At 42.2% G+C, this 19,667-nt stretch overlaps 1 protein-coding gene across 1 annotated transcript; it reads left to right on the top strand.

Moving 5' to 3' along the window:
• The first annotated feature begins 3,259 nt into the window (after window positions 1–3,259).
• LOC143807506 (actin, alpha cardiac muscle 2) lies at window positions 3,260–13,927 on the top strand. Its single transcript, XM_077289125.1, has 7 exons — window positions 3,260–3,546; window positions 7,331–7,471; window positions 8,181–8,505; window positions 10,527–10,688; window positions 12,215–12,406; window positions 12,505–12,686; window positions 13,526–13,927. Exons 2-7 carry the CDS (start codon window positions 7,343–7,345, stop codon window positions 13,667–13,669), a joined length of 1,134 nt encoding a protein of 377 aa, XP_077145240.1. The 5' UTR covers window positions 3,260–3,546; window positions 7,331–7,342; the 3' UTR covers window positions 13,670–13,927.
• The last annotated feature ends 5,740 nt before the right edge of the window (window positions 13,928–19,667 follow it).

The raw sequence follows: 19,667 nt of genomic DNA, 5'->3' as shown, positions 1-19,667 counted from the left end.
ATAACTATTTTTTTTATTATTTTTAACATTATATCTTTTTACTATTGATGCTGCATTACCAGCATCAATAGTAAAAAGTTGGTCCGGGATGGGGCGACACACTGGCGCTGACTGGAGGGGAGTAGGGAGGGGGCACTGACTGGAGAGTAGGGAGGGGCCAATTCGCAGCCGGACTAAGCCTGTCCCTGATTGACAGTGACTCGGGATTTCCGTTACAGAAAGACAAACAGATGGAAGTACCCCTTAGATGATTATATAGATAGATGGATAATCTAGCTATAGATATATTTATAGATAGATATATCTATAGATACATTGATATACTAAACATCGGGCTTGGTATTATCTATCTATCGTATGTATCTATTCTATCTATCATCTATGTATCGATATATCTATCTAGCTCTCTCTATATATATATATCGATAGATATATTTATAGATAGATAATAGATACGATAGATCTATCCATTATCTATCCCATATCTATCATCTATCTATCGATCTATCTGTTATCTATCATCTATCTGTGTGTGTAAACATTATTCTTCAATGGAGTATGTAAATGAAGAGGTTGGACAAGAAATGACATCACCCTTTTTTGTTTGGATAACTTTATTGAGCTTACAAAAACACACACAAATCCGCATGAAAAACGCATCAAAAAACGCATGAAAAACGCAGGTGACCTGCCAGTGACCTCAGGTGCAGATTTTACCTGCGTCAAATCCTGATGCAATCCTGAACGTGGAAACATACCATTAGGCTAAGTTCTGACAATGAGTATTTAACGCTGCAAATTCTTATTGCACAAAATACATAACTGATAGATTAAGGCTTGTTTCACACGTCAGTGGCTCCGGTACGTGTGGTGACAGTTTTCTCACGTACCAGAGACACTGACTCACGTAGACACATTAAAATCAATGTGTCTCTGCACATGTCAGCGTGTTTTCACGGACCGTGTGTCCGTTTGAAAAACACGGAGACATGTCAGTGTTCGTGGGAGCGCACGGATCACACGGACCCATTAAAGTCAATGGGTCCGTGTAAAACACGTACCGCACACGGATGCTGTTCGTGTGCCGTCCAGGAGACAGCGCTACAGTAAGCGCTGTCCCCCCAGTTGTGGTGCTGAAGCCGCCATTCATTTCTTCTCTCCAGCAGCGTTCGCTGGAGAGAAGGAATGAAAAATCAATGTTTTTTTATTATTTTTGTGTTTAAAATAAAGATCCTTGTCATCTGCCACCTCCCACCCCCTGTGCGCCCGCCGGCATTAAAATACTCACCCAGCTCCCTCGATGCTTCCTCTCAGCGTCGCAGCTTGTCCTGTATGAGCGGTCACGTGGTGCCGCTCATTACAGGGATGAATATGCGGCTCCACCTCCCATAGGGGTGGAGCCACATATTCATCACTGTAATGAGCGGTACCACGTGACCGCTCATACAGGACAAGCTGCGGCGCTGAGAGGAAGCATCGAGGGAGCTGGGTGAGTATTTTATTTCCAGCGGGCGGGCGCACAGGGGGTGGGAGGTGACAAGGAACTTGATTTTAAAGACAAAAATAATAAAAAAAACCATTGATTTTTCATTCCTTCTCTCTGCTGGAGAGAAGGGATGAATGGCAGCTTCAGCACCACGTTGGGGACAGCGCTTACTGTAGCGCTGTCTCCTGCACGGTCCGTGAGGTACTCAGTCGGCACACGGCTGCCGCACGTGTGCCACACTGATGTGCCACGTGAGCTCACGGACACGGATAACTCCGGTACCGGAATTATCTGGACGTGTGAGACTGGCCTAAGGCTGTATGCACACGTTCAGGGTTTTCCGCTATAAAAACGCGATAAAACCGCTAAAAAAGCTTACATTAAGCATCATATTATTAGAATGCATTCCGCATTTTTTGTGAATATGCTGTGTTTTTTTCCAGAGCGGAAGCGCATTCCGTAAAAAAAAGCAGCATGTTCATTAATTTTGCAGAATCACGGCGATTCCGCACACATAGGAATGAATTGATCCGCTTACTTTCCGCATGGGGTTATGCCCACCATGCAGGAAGTAAGCGGATCATGTGCGGTTGGTACCCAGGGTGGAGGAGAGGAGACTCTCCTCCACGGACTGGGCACCATATCCCTGTTAAAAAAAATTAAAATAAAAAATAGTGATATACTTACCTTCCAATCGCCCCCGGAGTCCTCCCGCCTCTCAGCGGTGCATGCGGCGGCTTCAGTTCCCAGGGATGCATTGCGCGAAGGACCTGGGATGACGTCGCGGTCACGCGACCATGACGTCACAAAGGTCCTTCGTGCAAATCATCCCTGGGAACGGAACCCGCCGTGTGCACCGCTGAGATCGGGGGCTGCTGGAAGGTGAGAATAACCATTTTTTTTTAAACATTAGATCTTTTTACTATTGATGCTGCATAGGCAGCATCAATAGTAAAAGGTTGGTCACACTTGTCAAACACTATGTTTGACAAGTGTGACCAACCTGTCAATTAGTTTTCCAAGCGATGCTACAGATCGCTTGGAAAACGCTAGCATTCTGCAAGCTTATTACGCTTACAAAACGCTAGTGTTTAGCGAGTATACACTGCCAATTCCATATGCGTATTTCCCGCGGCAGGGAGTTCCGGAATTGCCGCGGAAATTTCCGCAGCAATTCTGGACGTGTGCACATAGCCTAAACGAGACGAGAAAAATCCGCAGGTAAAATGCATGTAATTCACACAGGGCTATCAAAAAAGTTTTTTTTTTTTAAATTATAGTATTTAAAAAAATTACATATCAAAAGAAGCAGTACAATATACAATAAAAATGCATATTAAAAAAAAAACAAGTAATCTGTGTCGAAATCCTGCAGAAAATCTGCCACTTCAAAAACGCACCAAATACTCATCTTGGAACCTTAACTAAAAACCCAACAGATTACATTTTAAGAGACTTCACGGCTTTCTGCCGTTTTTCAGTCATGTTTTCCCCTCAGACAGCTGCCTGATCCCCTTCATCACTGTGACACAGGTACTGTGAGGAAATTCTGTGCCTGCAGTTTCCCGCCTTGGCGCTGCTAGGATGCTATGTAACAGCACTGACTAGAGCTTACTGGCCACCTACACAGTTGTCCCCCCTAAATCTTTGTCTGAGCCTCCCACCCTGTTGTGCTGGTGAAGGGGGATTATCAGCTCATGCTTTACATGCCATATGCCGCCTCTTCCTCTGCTCTCCCAGCCGTGGAGCTGGCAGCAGGAACGGGCACTCCATAGTTCCCAAGTGAATCCTTTTACGGCCCCAGCCTCCTTTTACCTGGTGCCCGGCCAGACTGGCCATGTATGGGCACTCTGCGACCAGTCTGGAAGCCCAAGGGGGGCAAGGTCGTTGCCCAGAGGCCTAATATGGCTAGACAGAAGGGGAGAGATCACGGAGTGGAAGGCTGGGCTGAGAGCGGTGCATGGGTTATATATAAATATGCTTTAGACTGGACTGCAGCCTGAGCAAGCCGAGAGCTGCCATAGCATCCCTGCACCGCCTGTGATAGACCGGAGCCTGAGGTGAGCTGAACTGCGCGGCTGCTCCGCTAGGGGGAGGGAGTGGGACGTGCGCCGGTTTCCTATACCTGAGGTAGTGGGCGGGAAAAGGGAAACGCCATCAGCCGTAGTACAAGGTAGATAGCGGCTAAAGCAGCTACTGAGTTGTGAGGGGCTGCCTGAGCCATATACAATACTATTGTATCACTGCAGGGAGTAATAGTTCAGTCAGGTAAAGGAAGCCTGCAACCTCTTCGAGTTATAATTGGACTGAACGTAAAAAACCACTCACTTTATAGAAGTGGAAGGAAGAGGTGCTGGTAGTCTCCTTATCTTGTGAGTTAGGCCCATAAGGCTACTTTCACACTAGCGTTTTCTGCCATACGTCGCAATGCGTCGTTTTGGCGAAAAAACGCATCCTGCAATAGTGCTTGCAGGATGCGTTTTTTCACCATTGACTAACATTTGCGACGCATTGCCACACGTCGCAACCGTCGTGCGACGGTTGCGCCGTGTTGTGGCAGACCGTCGGCTGCAAAAACCGTTGTAACGTTTTTTGCTGCCGACGGACCGCCATTTCCGACCGCGCATGCGCGGCCGGAACTCCGCCCCCACCTCCCCGCACCTCACAATGGGGCAGCGGATGCGTGGAAAAACAGCGTCCGCTGCCCCCGTTGTGCGGCGCATTCACTGCTAGCGTCGGTATGTCGGCCCGACGCACTGCGACGGGCCGAGTACGACGCTAGTGTGAAAGTAGCCTAAGCTGTCACTATCACAAATTCATGGATTCTGCTGAACCCAGTAGAGTTTTAGCCATTTCATTTTTTTTGTTAACATTAATTTTTCTTTATATTTTTAAATAGCGAAATTCGCAGCAGCTTTCCATGCGTTTACAGTACAATGTAAACCTATGGAAAACAAAATCCGCAGTGCACATGCTGCGGAAAAAAATGCACGGAAATGTAGCATTTATTCTGCAGCATGTCAATTCTTTGTGCGGATTCCGCAGCCGTTTACACCTGCTCCATAATAGGAATCCGCAGGTGTAAAACCGCATGTGAAATCCGCAAAGAAAACGAGGTAATCCGCAGTTTACCTGCGGATTTACCAAAACAGGTGCGGAAAAATCCACGGGGGTTCCATCTACGTGTGCACATACCCTTAGGGTAGTGTCATAGCATATTAAAAACCGTCCACAGTGAAACACATGCTACTTTCAAGTTCTGCTACCTGAAAATGCTTAGTATTTTTTATGCATTTTTTTCCCCCAACATTTTGTGGCTTTTTTTCATGACTGGAAAAAATGCATTAAAAAAATAAAATGAAAAAAGCCTATGACTGCGCTTGTAGTAGAACTTGAAAATAGCATGCAATATCTTAACCATACATTAACCTGCTGCTGAATGTTACATTTATATGTTTTGGGGCATTTATAAATAAAAATGGCTATAAATAATAAAATATTGTGAAGCAGTATGCTAGCTATATTCTATTTCACTCTGATCAGAGTGTCAGGTTCCTTCAGATGGGAGAATCCGAACACACTGAGGAGAAGATGGACAACAAAACTACTCCATCTTCTCCATTGTGTCAGTGTGCAAAAATTGGACCGCACTACAATGTCATCCGAGTGCAGTGCAATGATTGGCACACACTCATTGACTTGCATGGCTGAGTGTGATCTGAATATCGGATCAAATTTGGGCATGCTGTGATGTTTTTCGTATGACCGACTGAAAAATATCACAATTGCGCGGCCCCATAAAAGAACATTGGTTTGAGTGCGAGCCAATGTCTTTGCAGATCGCACTTAGATGAAAAATATGGTGGTGTTCATCTGGCCTTAGTTTAATATAATAATATTAAAGGGAACCTGTCACCCCCAAAATCGAAGGTGAGCTAAGCCCACCGGCATCAGGGGCTTATCTACAGCATTCTGTAATGCTGTAGATAAGCCCCCGATGTATCCTGAAAGATGAGAAAAAGAGGTTATATTTTACTCAACCAAGGGGCGGTCCCGCTGCGGTCCGGTCCGATGGGCGTTGCGGTCCGGTCCGAGGCCTCCCACCTTCTTACAATGACGTCCTCTTTTGTCTTCATGCTCTGGCAAGCGTACTTTGCCCTTTTGAGGGCAAAGCAAAGTACTGCAGTTCGCAGGCGCCGGGCCTCTCTGACCTTTCCCGGCCTGCGCACTGCAGTACTTTGCTCTGCCCTCAACAGGGCAGACAAAGTTCGCCGGAGCCGCAGTGTCAAGACAAGAAGAGGACGTCATCCTATGAAGATGGGAGGGACCGGACCGCGATGCCCATCAGACCGCCCGCCCAGGTGAGTATAATCTAACCTCTTTTTCTCGTCTTTCAGGATACATCGGGGACTTATCTACAACATTACAGAATGCTGTAGATAAGCCCCTGATACCGGTGGGATTAGCTCACCTTCGATTTTGGGGGTGACAGGTTCTCTTTAAAACATTGTAACTGCAAAAATGAATTAATGGTGCAAGGAGGACTGTAGAGGGAATTCAAAACACGTTCACATTGTTTTGTGCTGCCCATGTACCAAAGTCTAATATGGTTAGACTCCTGTCATGAACTAAATCATATCTAATTTGTACCACTTTTGATACACACAATGTCTTTTTCAGGCAGGTACATTCCTAATCTCACCTAAAATGCACTAAATAGAATGAATATATGCGTTGCAATTGAGAATGACTTGATTTGCTTATGTTCAGTCTTTTGGGTTTCTTTTAACCACTGCAGGTTTCCAAATACATGAAACAGTTAATGAAGTGACCTGGCCGTTCTTTAGATAACTTTTGCTTGGAATCTGCTCACTAGTATATTCAATACATGTTAGAAAAAGCTGGTGGCAAGAGATGGCATATAAAAACGACAGAAAAAATTGCAAAAAAGTCGCTAGCATGTCTTGAAGAGTCTTCCTCCAAAAACTTGACAGCTTCACACACGTCTAAAAGATGTCGCTTGCACAAACCTGTTTTAGCGTAAACTGTAGTGCCAAGCTGCACCCTCTATATTAAGTCGTACATACTTGTCAGAAAATAGTCAGGGCTGGCATAAAAACAAAAAAAACAAAACACAAAATGCTTGCGCAATTACATGTTGCCCCCAAAATTGTGACTTTTACAACCCAGTTTTCTGGCATAACCAGTTTAAGGAATTCCCTTCCCATAGTTTTGAGGCTATGTGCACACGCTGCGGATTGGTGTGCAGATTTTTCCGCACTGTTTTTGCAAAATCCGCAGGAAAACCACCCTGCAGATTACCCGCTGATTTACCGCGTTTTTTGTGTGGATTCCACCTGCGGTTTTACACCTGCGGATTTCTATTTAGGCGCAGGTGTAAACCGCTGCGGAATCCGCACAAAGAATTGACATGTGGAAAAAACAGTGCTGCGTTTCTGCGCGTATTTTTCCGCAGGATGTGCACTGCAGATTTTATTTTCCATATGTTTACATGGTACTGTACAACGCATGGAAAACAACTGCAGATCCGCAGCGTGAAATCCGCTGCGGATCTGCAGTAAAATCCGCAACGTGTGCACATAGCCTAAGAACTGGCAGAATGCTATATTCGAAGGGTTTTTTTCTGGTGTCAGGAAAAAGTGGTGGTGATAGTTCCAAATATCATTAATATGTGTTTGGATATCTGTTCATATGTTTATTTATTGGTTCATTGCCAATGAATATCATAGATGGACATTTATAAACATGTTTAGTGTATTGCCATTGCAGGAAATTAAGTGTAATCTTTTAAAATAATGGTATATTTTTTGTGTCTGTTTTAAGAAAGCTACCATCATGTGTGACGATGAAGAGACTACTGCACTTGTGTGCGACAATGGCTCCGGGCTTGTGAAAGCTGGATTCGCCGGAGACGATGCCCCCAGAGCAGTATTTCCATCTATTGTTGGACGCCCCCGTCACCAGGTATGTATATATATATTTGACTTTTATATTTTCATATATTATTTATTTTATTATGTAGTAATAATACAATTATGTAAAAATAGTATGTGTAATATATTTTACATTACTGAACAACTATTTTTCAATAGCTCTAATATGCCTGGTAAAAAAAAAAAAAGAAAGCATACTTACTAGTGATGAGTGAATGTGCTCGGATGATGTGTTATTAGATTATGTTGGTCATGCTCATATATTATGTTCTTTCCCCTGCTTCTGTATGATTTGCGGCTTTTAGACAGCCTCAATACATGTGAGGATTGCCTGTCATAGGGACTCATTATAAACGAGCACTCCCAGATTCTCGGATAAGACGTTATCTGAGCAGGTCCGCTCATCACTAATATTTAGCTTCCAGGCCACTACTGCTCTTCTGCTCCGAGTGCTGTGTCCTCCTTAGTCATATTGTGACATTGCAGTTGATGGACTGCAGCCTTCACAGTCCCTTCCCACGAAAGTGCTCCATCTGACAGAACTGTGAAGGTTGCAGTTAAAATGTACTCTTTTAAATTATACAATTGCCACATTTTACTATTGGAACAAAAATAAATAATGTTTTTATCACCACTGGCTAAAGTTATAAGTAGTAGGAATGTACTTCAGAGATTATCCCTCACACACACACTCTTTCCACATAAGCTACATTCAATACTTTTACATTTGTCCTTTTCAGGGTGTTATGGTTGGTATGGGTCAAAAAGATTCCTATGTCGGTGATGAGGCCCAGAGCAAGAGAGGTATCCTCACTCTGAAGTACCCAATTGAACATGGTATTATCACTAACTGGGATGACATGGAGAAGATATGGCATCACACCTTCTACAATGAATTGCGTGTTGCCCCAGAAGAGCATCCTACCCTGCTTACTGAGGCTCCATTGAACCCCAAAGCCAACCGTGAGAAGATGACCCAAATCATGTTTGAGACCTTCAACGTCCCAGCAATGTATGTTGCAATCCAGGCAGTGTTGTCTCTGTATGCCTCTGGCCGTACCACTGGTAAGAGTTCATCCACTAAACATTTTAATTGATAAAATAATTAATATGTATATATAGATACTGTATATATGTTTTAACGAACATTTGAGCACATAAATCCATTAGATGTCGGTTTTGCAAGCCTGCGAGGAAATATCGCAGTACGGATGCCATACGGATTACATACGGAGGATGCCATGCGCAAAATACGCTGCCACACCCTGCCTATGGATGACATACGGATCACTATTTTGGGAACATTTCTGCGTATTACGGCCGTAAAAAACGGACCGTATTTTCATACGCCGAGTGTGACGCCGGCCTAAAGCTGTGGCATGGCAGTTGTGTGTGAACACAGCCTTAACCCCTTAGTGTCAGAGCCAATTTTGTACTTAATGGCCAAGCCAATTTTTACAATTCTGACTACTGTCACTTTATGAGGTTATAGCTCTGGAACGCTTCAACGGATCCCACTGATCCTGAGAATGTTTTTCCGTGACATATTGTACTTCAAATTTCTTCAATATGACTTGTGTTTATTTATGAAAAAACTGAAATTTTCAAACTTTTTGTGCCCTTAAATCAGAGAGTCATATTGCACAAAATAGTTAATAAATAACTCTTCCCACATGTCTACTTACATCAGCACAATTTTGGAAACATAATTTATTTTTTTTGTTAAGAAGTTATAAGGGTTAAAAGTTGACCTGTGATTTCTCATTTTTCCAACAAAATTTATAAAACCATATTTTTTTTAGGGATCACATCACATTTGAAGTGAGTTTGTGGGGTCAATATGACAGAAAATACCCCAAAGTGACACCATTCTAAAAACTACACCCCTTAAGGTGCTCAAAAACCACATTCACGAAGGTTATTAACCCTTAAGGTGCTTCACGAGAACTAAAGCAATGTGGAAGGAAAAAAATGAACATTTTACTTTTTTCGCAAAAAATTTAATTTGGAACTAAAGTTTTTTTATTTTCACAAGGGATCAAAATGAACCAATAGAAAAAATCTCCTATTGTTGCCGGGTGTCGGTCGGCAGATCTTGGTGGGCGCATGCCATTTTCTTCCTGGAAGAAGACGCTGGGGGACAGAGCCAGAGGGTCCTGGGACAATGGGGGGTTTGGGGGACCCCATTTCACTCTTCTCTGGTGTGCTAGATGATATCAGAGGAGAGAGGAATTAATGGGAAATCAGACAAGACTGGGCATGGTAAAAACTAACCAGAATCAAGTTCTACGGTCCCGGAGATTTTCTGACACTGGGGGCGTTATAACCTTATTTCTCAGCGCCGTTAAAAAGCAAAGCTGAGGAATAAGTACCCTAAGGCTACTTTTACACTTGCGTCGGTACGGGCCCGTCGCTAAGCGTCGGCGCGACGTACCGATGCACGATGTGAAAATTCGGCACAACATGGGCAGCAGATGCAGTTTTTCAACGCATCCTCTGCCCATTGTAAAGTCCCGGGGAGGAGGGGGCGGAGTTCCGGCCGTGCATGCGAGTAGGAAATGGCAGACCCGATGTACGAAAAAACGTTCCCTTGAACGTTTTTTCGTGACGACGGTCCGCCAAAACACAACGCATCCAGTGCACGATGGACGCGACGTATGGCCATACGTCGCAATCCGTCGGCAATAAAAGTCTATGGGAAAAAAAACGCATCCTGCGGGCACATTTGCAGGATGCGTTTTTTTTCCCAAAACGACGCATTGCGATGGATGCCAAACGGCGCAAGTGTGAAAGTAGCCTTAGCTGCTGCCGTTAAAAGGCGTATTGGTGGTCGTTAAGGGGTTAAAGTTAAAAGCTTACACATAGGTACATTTAACAGTATCCTGAATTAAATACATCTAAATGCCATGTTTATACACCCATTTTGCTAAATTTTCTTGTTAAACTACATCAATAAAAGTGGGTAGGTCTTCCATGTGACTTATAAAGCTTTTAAATTATCCTTGCCCTGAGTACCATATTCTTTAGAACAGTGTGGAGAGAAACTGTATTTTGGGTTGTAATATTTGAATGTTATTTGCTTGCAGGTATTGTGCTGGACTCTGGTGATGGTGTAACACACAACGTCCCAATTTATGAAGGCTATGCCTTGCCACACGCAATTATGCGTCTTGACTTGGCTGGTCGTGACCTGACTGACTACCTTATGAAGATCCTCACAGAGCGTGGCTACTCCTTTGTCACTACTGGTAAGTATTAGTGGAACAACCCTTTCCTCTCTACTGACGTGTTACTTAAGTGGATTGTTTTATAAAGACACCCTCTGTCTATATGCCCTCTGAGGGCATCTCCAACCTAGCTGCCTCTTCTATTAACCAAAACAGAGAGCAATTATATAGGGTGACTCTTCTTTTGGTGGACTCAAGTCATCATTCTGTTATCACAACTAGATATGCACAGTTTCCTCCAGAAAAATCAGCTGTTTGTGGAGAATTCCAGGTAGTGGTCTTAATCCAATCAATTGACTGCTCTAGGGGCCATAATTTGAAAGGGATTGTCTTAAGGCTGAGTCACACATAACGATATCGTTAACGATATCGTTGCAACGTCACGCTTTTGGTGACGTAGCAACGATCCCGCTAACGATCTCGTTATGTGTGACAGCGACCAACGATCAGGCCCCTGCTGGGAGATCGTTGGTCGATGGGAATGATCAGGACCTTTTTTTGGTCGCTGATCACCCGCTGTCACCCGCTGGATCGGCGTGTGTGACGCCGATCCAGCGATGTGTTCACTTGTAACCAGGTTAAATATCGGGTTACTAAGCGCAGGGCCGCGCTTAGTAACCCGATATTTACCCTGGTTACCATTGTAAAAGTTAAAAAAAAACCAGTACATACTCACATTCTGATGTCTGTCACGTCCCCCGACGTCCACAGGGTTAAAACTGCTTTGGGCAGGAGCGCTGGTAATGCACGCGCTGCTGCCGAGAGCTTCCCTGCACTGAATGTGTCAGCGCCGGCCGTAAAGCAGAGCACAGCGGTGACGTCACCACTGTTACTGCCGGCGCTGACACATTCAGTGCAGGGAAGCTCTCGGCAGCAGCGCGTGCATATTAGCAGCGCTCCTGCCGAAAGCAGTTTTAACCCTGTGGACGCCGGGGGACGTGACAGACATCAGAATATGAGTATGTACTGTTTTGTTTTTTTTACTTTTACAATGGTACCCAGGGTAAATATCGGGTTACTAAGCGCGGCCCTGCGCTTAGTAACCCGATGTTTACCCTGGTTACCCGGGGACTTCGGCATCGTTGAAGACAGTTTCAACGATGCCGAAGTCGTTCCCCTGATCGTTGGTCGCTGGAGAGAGCTGCCTGTGTGACAGCTCCCCAGCGACCACACAACGACTTACCAACGATCACGGCCAGGTCGTATCGCTGGTCATGATCGTTGGTAAGTCGTTTAGTGTAACGGTACCTTTAGACAAGACAATACCTTTCTGGTAAATGTAAATATGACATTATCTAGACACTGTGGAATAGCCAGAGTCCTTTTTTTTTATTATGCTAATCCTGTGTTGTCAAGTAATGCACACAGAAGATCCTCTGACCTAATACTTCTGTTAGTTCTCTTTATAGGACCCTAATCAACGGACTTTTTTGTATAATATTTTGTAATTGTATTGCAGTGTTCAGTGTAATATACCATTAGGTTTTGCTTGTGAGCACAATATTTGTCAGTATGTATTTTACTAAATTCAATATTCCCCATAACAGCTGAACGTGAAATTGTCCGTGACATCAAGGAAAAGTTGTGCTATGTAGCTCTTGACTTTGAAAATGAGATGGCCACAGCTGCCTCCTCCTCATCTCTGGAGAAGAGCTATGAATTGCCAGATGGACAGGTTATCACCATTGGCAATGAACGTTTCCGCTGCCCAGAGACTCTCTTCCAGCCATCCTTTATTGGTATGTATTCTGCATTTGTTATTCTGTATTTTGATGTATTCCTTCCTGACAAAAAAGAAACACTGACTAACTTAACTTTTATCTTATTAACATTTTAGGTATGGAGTCTGCTGGTATTCATGAGACAACTTACAACAGCATCATGAAATGTGATATTGACATCAGAAAGGACCTGTATGCCAACAATGTCATGTCTGGTGGTACCACCATGTACCCAGGTATTGCTGACCGCATGCAGAAAGAGATCACTGCTCTAGCTCCCAGCACTATGAAAATCAAGGTAATGTTGATATATAGTACATACATATTTAATGTAATATGCAATTCATACATCTGTTTTGTAATCTTGTGTTTATGTTCTCTCAGAACATTGCAAAAATACCAATTAATTCACTTTTTTACATACAGCTCTGGCAAAAATTAAGAGTCCACTGCAAAATGTTTAGGATGTCTCATTGTTCTCTTTATAGGTATATTTTTGCGTAAAATGTAAATTGTTCATTCATTATATAAACTTCTGACAACATGTCTCTGAATTTCCAAGCAATAAATTTTGTATTTGTTTTTCTAAAAAGGAGAAATGGTCAAAATTAAAAAAAAAAAAAACCCCATTGGTTTCAGACCTCAAGTAATGCAAAGAAAACAAGTTCATAATCATTTAGAAGCAACAATACTAATATTTTAACTCAGGAAGAGTTCAGAAATCAATATTTCGTGGAATAGCCATGATTTTTAATCACAGCTTTCATGCGTCTTGGCATGCTTTCCACCAGTCTTTCACACTGCTTCTGGCTCAAAAATTAAAGCAGTTTTTCTTTGATGGCTTGTGACTATCCATCATTCTCTTGATTACATTCCAGAGATTTTCAATGGGGTTCAGGTCTGGAGATTGGGCTGCACATGAAAGGTTTTGATGTGGTGGTCTCTTAATTTTTGCCAGAGCTGTATGTCTTACTGTTTAAATTGTTCTAATGATTTTATGACCTCAATGGAAGCCGTTTACTGTATATTATTCCTCACATAGTACATCTGTAGTTTTCATAATAAAATGAAAGTTATTGGCGTAAATGATGTGTCTCCTGAGTTCAAAAGTCCTATCGAATTTCTTATCTCTTGCAGATCATTGCTCCACCTGAGCGTAAATACTCTGTTTGGATTGGTGGTTCCATCTTGGCTTCTCTGTCCACCTTTCAGCAGATGTGGATCACAAAACAGGAGTATGATGAAGCTGGCCCATCCATTGTCCACCGCAAATGCTTCTAAACTTGTTACTTGATCCTTGTTATAATCTGCTGTCTCAGGTTGACCATGTTCTTTGCTCTTGGCTGCAGATAGTGTCCTAACAGCCACATTACTGTACAAATTACGACTTTTCATATTTTCCTCATACTTATTGTGACTCAAAAGTATGTAAAGTGTACATAAATTGTAATTTATTTTAAAATGTTTTGTAACTTCAAAAACATTGAACTAATGGAAGCAAACAGAAATCTCAAGAAACAATAAATGAGTCATGGCCCACCAGAGTTTCTTTATTATTTTAACGTTTGTTATTTAATGGATAGCTAACTAATATTACATTTCAATGTATATTAAGGATTTGCATTTCTATGTATACTAAATATGGTGTATATCAAACTCCATCTGACAAATCTAGCATTTAAGTCAATACAGGTAGAGAAAGGTGGCAGAGATTAAAGGAGTTGTTTGATAAAGTTGTATAGATAGCAAACATTAATCATTCTTCATTATGGTGCTAAAAAGCATAGGCTGAAAAGCTGTATCCTGATGATTTCCTAACTTCTTTCTCCTGCTACAGTGTCCCGATTCACAATAGATTAAAAAATATTTTAAGTGACATTTTAAAGAAGTACTCTGCACATCTAATATATTGTACTAGCTTCCTTTTAAAGAAGACCTTTCAGCAGGTCAAAAGTGAACAGCTTTTGCACTTTTTCTATTTTTGCCCCTCCCCCCATCCTTCCCTGAATATTCTGTTTGTTGTATTGTGTGTTTGTTTATTTTCCTAATTCGCCACAGAGCTCAAGAGAAATGGGCCTTTTTAGTCAGTGCTATTTTTTACGATCTTTATCTAGGGGGTGGTGCTTACAGGGTAATGATATAGAGAAGCCTAACTACATTTTTCCAGAAAATCCTGTGAGCCCTGCCCCCTTGCTAACAAACATAAAAATTAGTACTATATTAAAAGGCACATATCTCTAAAACCCTTGGACATCTTTAAAAAAAAAAATACTTGATGGAGCAGCCAGAATAAAATAACAGCTAAAAAATACAGCCAATTTTGACCTGCTGACAGGTCTTATGTAAACCCCTGTTTTCCTCTCTTCAGGATCCATCTTGAATTTCAAATTTGACTTTATTTTTTCCCTCAATGTTCTGTTATCAATCCCTGATGTGTGGGCAGCTACAGACAGTACCATTTCTGCGTGATGTGGTAATGGTGTGATTATCCTCTCTTCTGTAGTCTGTTAAATGAGCTAATAGATGATGTGCTCACTGTCCAGAGGCTAAACTGTGATCTTTTATATTATTACTGTATGATACTAGCTTTATAATCCTGTTCTTCATCAACTTTGATATTTGTTTTTGTCACCCTTTACCTCTCTAATTCCCGGTGGAAAAAGTGTGGTACATTCCATGCAATATCATAATGTCTCATTTTTTGGGTATTTAAAAACTATGGAAACATGTTCGATAAAGTAAATAACATTCTCTTAAGTACTAAGCTAGAACTGCACCTTTGCATCATTCTTTCAGCAATCTAGACTGCTATGTGCTTCAAGCTATTTATATGTTTGCTATTGCTGTCTTTTATGGCAGGCAAAGATGGCTTAATAGCATAGAGCTTTTAAATCCGTATGGGGGCATTACAATATTATATTAGTTACAGTGTGTAATTTTAACAATTTTCATCAGTAGTTGTAAAATATGAGGCTATTTAGTTTTGTAGCTATTATTGAAATACTGCAGGTGTTGTTTTCACAAAGCCACAGTAATAAGGGTATGTGCACACTAAGGGTATGTTTCCACGTTCAGGAAACGCTGCTTGTTTGACACTGCGCAGCGCTGCAGCGTCAAACAAGCAGCGTCCAGATGTTCCTGCATAGTGGAGGGGATTTGATGAAATCCTGTCTCCACTATGCGTGGAAACCCGCACGCGGCGGCCCTGCGACTACGGACATGCTGCGCGTCTTTTCAGATCGCAGCATGCCCGTACACCTTGCGGGGACGCAGCGTCCCCGCAAGGCATATCACAGGGCCCTATGGGAGAGAGCGATCATCCCGGATGTGAAGAGTTAACACATCCGGCATGATCGCGTCCCATTAAGGGGGCGGGGCTTAGCGCCGAGCGGCTTCGCCGCTGCGGCTATACCGCCGCCCATCCGTACCGTGGAGACATACCCTTAGAATGGTCCACTGCGGATTTTTCCACAGTGGATTTGATAAATCCGCAGGGCAAAAGCACTGCTTTTTTTTCCTGCGGATTTACCGCGGATTTACCGCGGTTTTTGTGCGGATTCCATTGCGGTTTTACACCTGCGGTTTTCTAGTATGAAGCAGGTGTAAAACCGCTGCGGAATCTGCACAAAGAACTGACATGCTGCGGAATGTAAACCTCTGCGTTTCCGCGCGTTTTTTTCCGCAGCATGTGCACTGTGGATTGCGTTTCCCATAGGTTTACATTGTACTGTAAACGCATGGGAAACTGCTGCGGACCCGCAGCTGCGGAAATGCTGCGGATCCCGCAGCAAAAACCGCAGCGTGTGCACATAGCCTTAAGAGAGTAGACTAGTGACTGTAATAAGGGAACACGAACACCCCATAGTGTGCAGATTTTGCATGGACTATATGTGCAGAAAGACTCTGCCACTTGATGTTAGTTGATTTCATTCGATAAATTGTAATTAGTTTAGATGTTTTTCTTTTGTAGCTTGTAATATTATGTCTATGTGTAATAGATCAGTTGAGATTGGAATTTGATCTAGCTATTCATATTGACCCTTTAGTGATCACTAGTACATTCTTTTTACTGACCTCACAAATGAGACAATAGCATCCCAAATGGGTGACAATGCAGCAGCTGTCAGCTGTACACTACTGTATAGCTGACACATTGCATCAGCCTTGATTGGTGTTGGAAGTAGCCATGTTTTTTTAACCCCTTAGATGTTGCTGTCATTAGTGATTATGGCATCTAGATGGTAAACAGAGTGTGGGGGGTTCCTTATTTAACCCCATTAGCCGCATTACAGTCACTACTCACAGCACTGAGATTGACAACTGTTGGTATGCCCCGGCACTGACTGACAGACGGCTCTACAGTGCATCAGTGCAGAATCGGCTGTCAGTCAGTGCAAAGGCGATTTTACAGCTGCCGATCTCAGTGCTGTGAGCAGTGACTATAATTTCTACGGACACGCCTGTATGACTGCAGTTCATTGCCTCCCAGTACAGTCGCCAGGCACCTTCATAACGCTAATAACCTGCAGATTAACCCTCTATCTTTTGGTCAATAGCATTATCAAATAGGACACATTCCCTTTAAGGGGAATCTGTCAGTAAGATCAATACTCGCCCAACCACAGACATGGGCATGCAAGTTTTTGAAATGTAACTTTATGGACACATTTATATTTTCTATTTATTGCTTTATTCCAGAGTAATTAACGTTTTAATTCATATGCAAATTATGTTTTAAATGTTCTGGACCTTAAAGGGAATCTTTCAGCAAGTTTTTGCTACATCATCTGGGAGCAGTCTGATGTAGGCAAAGAAAAGCTGAATCCAACCATGAATCACTTAGATTACTGGGTGCAGCTGTTCTGTGTCAATCAGCACTTTTAGGGTATGTGCACACGTCAGGATTTCTTGCAGAAATTTTCCTGACAAAAACCGGACATTTCTGCCAGAAAACCGCATGCGTTTTTTTCGCGTTTTTTCATGCGTTTTTGACGCATTTTTTTCCAAATGCATAGAATTGCGGGAAAAACGCGGAAAATCCGCAAAATTAACGAGCATGCTGCTTTTTTTTACCGCGATGCGTTTTTATCACGGAAAAAAACGCACCATGTGCACAAAACATGCAGAATGCATTCTAAATGATAGGATGCATAATGTATGCGTTTTTAATGAGTTTTTATAGCGTTTTTATCGCGAAAAAACGCAAAAATACCTGAACGTGTGCACATAGCCTTAGATTTAGCATGAAGCAGAGCTGAGAAAGCTAATCCCTCCCACACCAAGATCTTTATGTACAAAGTCCACAGACAGTGAGTTGCCTATCACAGGATGGGCCGTGTCAGACCAGGGCTCCTGTGACCAGCTAGTCACAGCAATGATAAGCTACTGGTGCCAAAACAATCATTGTAGGCAAACAAAACCTGGAGCTTGATGAGAGAGGCATTGCTGTCACAGTGGCTTGTTAGTTCTCTGCCACACCAAAAGTACTTACCGTAGCATTTCATTTTCGTTCATATGTAAATGTGTTAATTACTTGGGAATACAACGAGAAATAGAACATATAGGGCTTGCTCACACAAGCGGATAGCACTCGTACCAATGTTATCTGAATCTGTCTGGAAAATCGCAGCATGCTATGATTGATTCCGCAAATCGGTTGACATGCACCCACCCAAGTCTAACCATGGATACCTAAGGTCCTGCAATGCCTGCACAAGAGGAAAGAGACATAGTGAATCAAAATACTATACTACATTTCTAATTGGAGGTATTTTTTTATATTATTATAATTATACCTACATATTGGGATAGGATCTTGGAGGTGGGAATATCTCTTTAAGTTCTCCATACCTGTGCTACAATTCTCTCATTTGTGTCATTTACATAATCACTCCTATTCTTTCATCTGAGAGAATCAACACTAGTGTGAGCGAGCCCAAAAAAGTCCTGATTGATTTACAATTCAAACACCTACATACCCACACATTTGGAATGGATGGATTGATCTTACTGACAGATTCCCTTTAAAGAGAACCTGACACGTGATACATGCTGCGCAGTCCGTCAGCACCATGTTTTAGGCACTTACTGTATGAACACAGTCAGGTACATGTGACTGAAATGCTGCATATCGAAACCGCGATATAGACTATTCAGACAGGTGGGTCCCCAGCAGCTTCTCCCCTCCTGCTGCCCTGGAGAGGCAGTAGACGTGCACTGAGTTCATACAGCCAGTGCCTGATACATGCTGATGCCGCCGCCCACACATTGTGCAGCATGTATCAGTTGCCAGGTTCTCATTAAAGAATATTAGTAAGCTTATTCATTGTATGATCAAAAAGTTTACAAATTTCCAATATGTTTATTGTATAATTTTTTGTGAAAGACAGATTGGTAGCTAGTTTTTTATTGGTTCATGTGAACAGAACAAGATTAGGACAGAATGTCAACCCTTAGAAGCAAGCGATGAAGAAAAAACATGTAATGCCTTTTAAATAAGTAATAATAACAGAAGTAGTGCTAAGAGTGCTAATGCCACTTCTGCCTATCAATTTCACCTACATATTCTTGACCAGTGTATCTCACCTTCTGAGTAAAAACGCATTCTAATGATAGGACACTTGTTTTTTTGCATAAAACATAGAAAATAGACAAAGCACCCTTTTTGTTTTGTGCATTCTTTTAATTAAGCAAATGTATTAATAAACAATGACATCATGTTTTCTTTTTGCATTATCTGTAATGTATCTCAAGTCTATCAATGTTAAGAGGAATAGTTAAGAAACTCATCACTAGGAGCTTGGCATATGAATCATGTTGCTCTGTCCAAAACCCTGTTCCTATTTTTAAATAAATGCCTTACTATATTTGCATTTCATGATAGCCGCACTTAGTAATAGATATCTTTCTTAATCACATCTTTATTTGAACAAAACACTCTGAAAGATTTATGTATCGGGTGTGGGCTTAAAAGAAAATCTGTTATAATAAGTAAGTGATGCAAATATACTGTATTTAACAGTTCATTTCATATACATTTTTATACTTTGATTTTTATCAGCTACATTCAAATTGTAGATGTCATTTTAGATGTGCGGTAACACAGACATAACTAGAGATGAGCGAATATTTCAATGTTCGGTTCGGCTCACGATCTGCGAATTTGCAATAGTCGCCGATTTAATCGTTGATTAAATCGCCGAATATAGCTGAACATACACAGCAGAAAAGCCCGTGTTTCCCAAGCTGTGTGACAGCGTGGGAAACACTGGCGTAGCCC

Source organism: Ranitomeya variabilis, chromosome 2, assembly GCF_051348905.1.
Source record: "Ranitomeya variabilis isolate aRanVar5 chromosome 2, aRanVar5.hap1, whole genome shotgun sequence".
Lineage (NCBI taxonomy): Eukaryota > Metazoa > Chordata > Amphibia > Anura > Dendrobatidae > Ranitomeya > Ranitomeya variabilis.
Note: the sequence above shows the minus strand (reverse complement) of the source record. Positions and strands in the feature narration are given on the sequence as shown.